At 47.4% G+C, this 7500-nt stretch overlaps 2 protein-coding genes across 2 annotated transcripts in view; one reads left to right on the top strand and one right to left on the bottom strand.

Annotated features, from left to right (window-relative positions):
• gga1 (golgi-associated, gamma adaptin ear containing, ARF binding protein 1) overlaps positions 1–3170 on the top strand; it is a 9057-nt gene extending 5887 nt beyond the window's left edge. The window contains exons 14-17 of the mRNA XM_083693972.1: positions 1–166; positions 460–629; positions 1034–1144; positions 1331–3170. The exon at positions 1–166 is cut by the window's left edge and continues 88 nt beyond it. Coding sequence (XP_083550098.1) covers positions 1–166; positions 460–629; positions 1034–1144; positions 1331–1441 — 558 coding nt within the window. The 3' untranslated portion in view covers positions 1442–3170. The remainder of the gene's footprint in view (positions 167–459; positions 630–1033; positions 1145–1330) is intronic.
• A 140-nt stretch (positions 3171–3310) lies between these two features.
• ddx17 (DEAD-box helicase 17) overlaps positions 3311–7500 on the bottom strand; it is an 8019-nt gene continuing 3829 nt past the window's right edge. Inside the window, exons 10-13 of the mRNA XM_083693973.1 lie at positions 7451–7500; positions 7225–7284; positions 4451–4687; positions 3311–4192 (exon numbers count right to left, since the gene is read on the bottom strand). The exon at positions 7451–7500 is cut by the window's right edge and continues 12 nt beyond it. Coding sequence (XP_083550099.1) covers positions 3675–4192; positions 4451–4687; positions 7225–7284; positions 7451–7500 — 865 coding nt within the window. The 3' untranslated portion in view covers positions 3311–3674. The remainder of the gene's footprint in view (positions 4193–4450; positions 4688–7224; positions 7285–7450) is intronic.

The raw sequence follows: 7500 nt of genomic DNA, 5'->3' as shown, positions 1-7500 counted from the left end.
ACCACCCCGAGCCCCATCCTGGCCCTCCCCTCGGAACAGCCTGGGGCTCTCCTAAACTGCAATCCCAGCTTTGGGGTTCCTGCACAGGGCATGGCTCCTGCCACTGCCCCCCAGAACGACATTTCCCTAGCAACCGTGACTGTACCTCTAGAATCCATTAAGCCTAGTAAGACCAGTGCTTTCATGCAAGTAATCCCAGAACTGTATGGTTGTTTTGAACATATATATCCAGATTTGATTTACTAATGAATTACATTTCAAATGTAGTTCCAAATGTATGATTCTCTCTCTCTCCCTCTCTCTCTCTCTCTCTCTCTCTCTCCCTCCCTCTCTTTCTCTCTCTCTCTCTCTCCCCTTCCCTCTCTATCTCTCTCTCTCTCTCCCTCTCTCTCTCCCTCCCCTTCCCTTTCTCTCTCTCCCTCTCTCTCCCTCTCTCTCTCTCCCTCTCTGTGCTTGTAGGCAGCTTGTTACCAGTGACTGTATTTGACAAACACAGCTTGCGGGTGTTGTTCCACTTCGCCCGTGACTCTCCACCCTCTCGGCCTGACGTGCTCGTAGTCATCATCTCCATGCTGTCCTCGGCCCCCAATCCCGTCACCAACATCCGCTTCCAGTCTGCTGTCCCCAAGGTAGGCCTGACCGCCCCCGCCCTGTCACCCTGTCACCCTCTCGTTAGTTTTCACCTCCCAGTCATCCTCCACTACCCCCCCCCCCCCCACCACCACACACACACATCTCCCTTTTTACTCTCTTTTTCTCTGCAATTCCTCTTCAGTCTCTGTTCAGTCATCTAACCCCTCCCCCCATCGTTCACTTTTTCTTTTTTCCATCTGTTCCACCTCTGATGCGTGTCTAACCTTCCTCTCATCCCCATCATCCCCAAATCACCTCTTTATCCCCAAATCACCTCTTCATCCCCCTTCTCTGTTGATTACATGAGTCATATAGTACAGCGTGTGTGTGTGTGTTTGTGTGCTCTGACCATCTGTAGTTGGGAGTGTTTGGTGATGTGTTTCTCTCCACCTGTCTGTAGGTAATGAAGGTGAAGCTGCAGCCTCCCTCGGGTACAGAGCTCCCAGCCTTCAACCCCATCCTCCCCCCTGCCGCCATCACACAGATCCTGCTGCTGGCCAACCCTCACAAGGTACCGCGACACTCTCGTCCCGCTGTCTTTCAAATCACTGTTGCACTTTGGTTTATGGGACAGAAATTGGCGGCTGTTCACAGAAACAATGTTGTGAAAAGTAATGACACATTGATGACCTTTTTACTGTTTGTTTTTTCTAGATTTTAAACTAACATGGTAACATCTCTGTGTCTGCTGTTTCAGGAAAAGGTACGTTTGCGATACAAGCTCACTTTCGACCTGGGAGAAGAATCACACGATGAATCTGGCGATTTAGAACAGTTCCCCCCTCCAGACACCTGGGGGAATCTTTAGTGGGACGGACCAACTTCCTGACACCTTATTCGCTGCATTTAATTGGTGGAGGTTGAAGTTGCACATCTTTTGTACATTTGAATGGTTCATGGTTTGAATTAAGGCTGGCAAAGCTGATTCTGGAACAGTTGTTGGGGGGGGGCAGCTTCTCCCTCGTGCCCTCCCTCCCCATGTGCCCCCTCTCCGTTCCAACACCTGATGTTCCTGTGTTGTCATCCTCTCATTCTGTGTGTTGTCTTCATCCCAATGACCCTAATACAATCAACCCCCCCCCCCCCCCCCCATCCATTACTGTAACTTCATGTGAACTATGAAATCATCAAATCATTGCAGTGACTTCTGAGAGAACAAGTCAAGCCTTTTAAACTGTGTGTGTGTGTGTGTCTGTGTGTGTGTGTCTGTCTGTCTGTGTGATTGATTGACGTGTGTGTGTGTGTGTGTCTGTCTGTCTGTCTGTGTGATTGATTGACGTGTGTGTGTACGCGCGCATATTCTGCACTATACAACACTATCAAATAGTATAGTCCCAAAGTATTGTATTGTCTTGATTTTATCATTTATTTGCTGCAAGACAAAGGGGTTTGCGAGCGCGTTGAACAATGCGTCTAAGCTGTGACAAATGATTCCTGTCAGACTTCTGTGAAGGAGATCCAATTTCAAGCGCTTTCATACTGTTGAAATGTAACATATCAGGTTTTATTTTTTTTGCCACCACTTCCGCCCCCACAAAACAACCGTACACTACATTAGATTTCCATTTCACCCGTTTTTGCCGAAGAGATTCCTCCACACAATACACTCTTAACTTGCATGCACTTATTTAATTTAATTTAGAATTGTGCACATAGAAAGACTCCCCCTCCTGTCATTTGCTGCCCCTTTCCCTGCACTCCCTTCTGCCGTTGATGTACCATCCAAAGTGAGACGAGTTTAGTGCTGATTTGTCAATGCTGACATCCAGTAGAAATCTGCCGTACGTGCCTAAGCTGAAAGTTCATTCTGTACCTCTGTTTTGTATTATGATTCTACCTTCCATGTACATGTTTTGTTTGTCTGTCACTTTTCGGTTTGTGAGTCGGCCTCCTGCTTCTTTAAATGAGGTGTGGTTATGCTTCCTTTGGTGAGAAACTAATGGGAATTGGGTTGTTAGTGGGGTTGTTAGTTCACTCCATGGTGAAAGTTTCCCTTAAGCACAGATCCAAGATCAGCTTCCCCTCCCCAAATCCTCACCTTAAACCATTAACGGAGATCCAAAACTGATCCTAGCTCAGTGTTTAGGGGCGACCGCATCCTATGCAGCTGTATCTCTCTCTCTCTCTCGTCACTGTGCAGCTTCCCTTCCACATTCCGACCATGGAAATAGAATTCAAAGACAATTCTAATTCTAATATTCCAAGTTCCAAAAAACATCCTTACTTTATTCCCTGCTCTGACTTTGTAAATAATGACAATTACAGTTCTGCATCATGTACATTTGCCAAAAAAAATTACAAAGAGCAAATAAAATATGAAGGGAATCTGAGAGAATGTAGTGCAAATATGTATTTAAGGGAAATAAAGTTATTCTTTATCTCTGGGGTTTAAACTGGCTGTTGTGTCAATACTGCATCTGCTTTACCAACAGCAACAAGCACAACAGAATTGTTTCCAAAATCTTTATTTACTCCTGTGAAATAAAGCATTGTAGAAAAAGGTCCAGCATGTAGATATTTTCTTAAAGCAAAGTGTTATGAGAACTCATTCAACATCTGAGACATCTATGATCAGAACACCGTGGCTGTTTCTGACGTATACATTTTGATAAGAATTTGAAATTAAATGAATATGAGGATGTACATGTAGCCATACAGTTAGCTACTGTAGTTCAAAGAAGTGCAGACACAGATGAAAGTACAATTAGAGAAGTAGACAGCTAGAGAATGATATTACAACTTGTTCCTTTTCAAAGGACAGGCAGGAAAGATGGCTGTGGAAAAACTACTCCTGTAAACCAGTAAAAGGAGATAAAGACACATATCACACATAAACAGCATGAAGGAAGAACCTTATCACAAAACAAACCAGTACAAAATACTTGTGTTAGCCCTTACCTCCTCAATCAACTGACTTTTCAAATCCTGCCTCGTTACCTTGGTAGGCAAGGGCAGGAGGGTAACTCTTAATACCCTTTCATAGGAGAAAAAGGGCATTTGTTATATTAGTAAAATTGGAGCTTAAGGTGTCATGGCTGTGACTACTTCCTGGGTGTTGGAGGAGGGGGTGGGGGAGTGAAGGGGTACGGCGGCTGACCTATGAACCCCATCAGGGGGGGCTGTGGCGGGGCAAACTGCTGCGCCATGAGGGGCATAGGGCCCCCTGGGGTTGGAGGGGGCTGACCGAACTGACCCTGGGGCTGGCCTGACTGGTCCTGCCCCCCCCCGCTACCGCTGGACGCCACCCCGCCCGCCCCCACCCCGCCCCTGGAGCTGTACTGGCTCCCTCCACCCCTACCGCCGTAGCTCTGGTACTGATCCCCTCCGGACCCGTAACTGCTCCTCCCGTCCCTGCTCCGGTCCCTGTAGGAGGAAGAGGAGGATGAAGACGACCGGTCTCCGTCCCGGCTCCCGCCCCCCGCGCCATTCCGGCCGTAGCTGCCGCGGCTGTCCTTGTTGCCCCCGCCGACGGAGCGCATGCGGTGCTCACACTCGTCCTGGTACATCATGTTGGGGTTGTTGGCATGGGAACCGGCGGTGCGGTAACGCATCCTGCCGCCTTTGGCGGGAAAAAACACACAGAGGAAGGATGTTGGACGTCACTGGGTGAAGATAACGCTAATGTTTTGGATTGTGGGTGGATTGTGATGCTACAGAATAGAATAGAATAACTTCATTGGCCACTTAGTGTGGAAATGAGTCTTTAGCTACACAATGACATTGGCAACATCGACATAAACATTACACTCGTCTCAAACTGTTCATTACAAATGAATCCAAGGATCTTTGTTGCCCCACTGAGCCTGAGAGACCATACCTCCTCCTCCTCCTCCGCCACGTGAGTCGACCAGCTGCAGTAGTTTAGGGTTGATGGCCTGCCGGGCCTCCTCCAGAACCCGGACCAGGTCCCGGGCCTGGCGCAGGTTCCCCGGGGTGAAGAAGGTGTAGGCAGTACCCTTGTTGGTACTACGGGCCGTGCGACCAATCCTGTGCACGTAGTCCTCTGAGGAGTTGGGGTAGTCGTAATTAATGACGAACTTGACATCCTCCACGTCTTTGAGATAAGAGGCGGGGTGGGGCGGGGCGGGTTTAAGGTGTTTTTGCATTGTAGGAAAGAAGAGAGAGACCAGTTCAGACGGGGGGGGGGCGCAAGCTGTGGTAGAAAACTGTGATTAATATAAGACTTCAAATCTGAAGCTATCTAGAAAACTATAAACATTACTGCAAATATGATTTCTTAGTAAATATAACCTTACCTTCATAACCACTTACCTGTCCAATAACAAAATAGAGAAATGTATCACTTATCCAAATTCGTACACTTTTACTCTTTGAGATACTCTTTTATATGAATACTATATTCCATAGTAAATGATACTCCTATAGAAGTATTGTACATACATGGTGCCCTGTGTTGCAAGGACAGGGAGTTGAAGCGACTGTAGAATAAGGGATCGTACAGGGTGAAATCAAATTGTATTTTCTGGTTTAAATGACGGCGTAAGGACAAAGAAGTCTGTTTCTCATTACTCATTACAGCAGGGCTCTGACAACACTGCTGGGGCCGATAAACATGTCTCCTTTTCCCTCCGTTCTCCATGGTAACAGAGGGCGGCCATTTTACTTCAAGAACCTGCCAATAACACAACAATGCAAATGTCCCCCAAGAGAAAATGTGATGGAGTAAATGAACAAACAAAACTAATTTTCTAGAAACAAATAAACGTAACATCTGTCCTTAAACGGGATATGATTTTTGAATATGAATAAACACGATAGAACTACCTGAATGAGTTGTGGGGGGAGCTTGTGGAGGGGTTAGAGAAGGGGGTGTTGAGGTACTTACCCCTTTGGAGTTGTTTTACAAGGGTAGTCACCCCCTTATCAGTCCTGGTTCATGTGGAGGGGCTGGGGGGGGAAGGAGAGAGGAGGAGGGGGAGACAAACCAGGCCCCCCTCACCGTTTCCGTTTCCCCCTCACCCTTCGCAAACACCGGCAACGTCGGACGGGAGCAGAACCGCAACCTGCCCACAAACGGCCAGGTCGGTTGCTCACTCGCCGCGTTGCAGGACCTCCACAAACCGGTCAGGACTGGATCCAGCCGAGCTCCTATAACTCCCTGTCTGTCTGCCTTTGGACGGACGGGCGGACGGGCGGACGGACAGACAGACAGACAGGCACCTCAGGCTGGTCCCGAGGAGAGCTCGCTGGAGTCATACTCTAAGGGGCGCGGGGGGGGGGGGGAGGGGGGAGGGGTAGGGGGGCTTAAGTATCAGAGAAGGGGAAGAAGGGGATGGGGCTGTATCCTTGTAAATAAAAACTAACCAAGATTCATAGTACATCAGCCAGCTAAGGTAACGTGTGACTGGGGGGGGGGCAGCCCCAGTACTGACGTCAGCAAATGAGCTGCGTGAGCTGCCATGTGCTGCAAAACCCTGAGGGGGAGGGGAGGGGAGGGGGGTGGGGGAGAAAAAAACAAGGATACCGTCATAGGTAGTGTGGCAAATGTACTGTACCAGTCTTTCCCACCGATGTCTTCTTAGGCGGAGCATAGAGGCCCCCCAAGTCAGAATACAGAGATACCATTTACCAACCTTTTTCTATTGAGGTCTATGCAAGCCTAAACGTTTTTAGGCAGGGCAAAACAGACTCGGGGGGGGGGGGGGGGGGGGGGGGGGGGGGGGCTATCCAAGGGTAAGGGAAACACTGTACATCTCCCCTTCTCAGTTCCAGGTTTAATCTACTCGGAGTCAGGCAGGAGGTTGGCTCGGGCATTACAGACACCCCAAACAACACACGGTATACCGTATTCAAAACACAGTATACGCTGCAAACATACTGTACACTATCCAGAAAATACCAATGACACTAATATACAGTACAGACATATCTAGACTAATACACAAATACTAAACAATCTAAAAAAAAAAAAAAAACACCACTATGGAGACATGAGAGGGGGTATATGGGGGAGCACCTGCCCCCCGTCCCTCACACACCCCCCTGTTCAGGCAGCGTGCCAGAGAGCCCACGTTGGAAGGAAGCTTTGAACTGCAGTAACAAGAAACAGACTGTAAACCAGCGGGGGGTTGAAGGCCTGGGAGCAGCCAAAGTGAACTTTATGATTGGTGAACCGACTGAACACTGAATGTGTATATTCTGGCTTTTTCTAATTGAATCACTGAAATTATAAAATATTGTTTTGGATTGCTGCCATGAGTGTCATTCTATTCAAGTTTGATAGCACCTGTATTGCACATTCGCAGAAATGTTGTAATGTTTAAAGATGTCTTAAACCTGTAAATGGGATGGGGAATCAAGCAGCAAAAATCATGAGATAGCTGTATAGTATGTCTGTTTCTGAAGTTTGTGTACATTTCATGAATTCATTATTTATTTATCATTATTCATCGTGAAGATTGGAAATCATACAAAATTTGTGATTGAGGGAAAGAGAGTGTGTGTATGTGCAACCTCTATGTGAGGCTTTTACATGAAAATGCATGTAGGAATGTAAGTATACATACTGTATGTGAGTGTGTGTGTGTGTGTGTGTGTGTGTGTGTGTGTGTGTGGTCAGAGTTGACATACCCAGACCACGAGAGGCCACATCAGTCGCGATAAGTATAGGAGCTTTGCCAGTGCGGAATTCTGAAACATCACACAAATTAAAGATGGTGTTATGGAAAGACTGAAAAAGGACACGCACATAAAAGGTAATAAAACAATAAAAAAAAAAATATCAACATAGTACATTTCACATAACTGGGGGAGGGCATTCACATCACAGAGGAATGGGCAGTGAACTACAACCAACCTGTCAGCACCCAGTCTCTCTCTGGCTGGCTCTTGTCACCATGGATACAC

Source organism: Argentina silus, assembly GCF_951799395.1.
Source record: "Argentina silus genome assembly, chromosome: 22".
Classification (NCBI taxonomy): domain Eukaryota; kingdom Metazoa; phylum Chordata; class Actinopteri; order Argentiniformes; family Argentinidae; genus Argentina; species Argentina silus.
The sequence above is the reverse complement of the archived record's forward strand: the minus strand, read 5'-3'. Positions and strand labels throughout refer to the sequence as shown.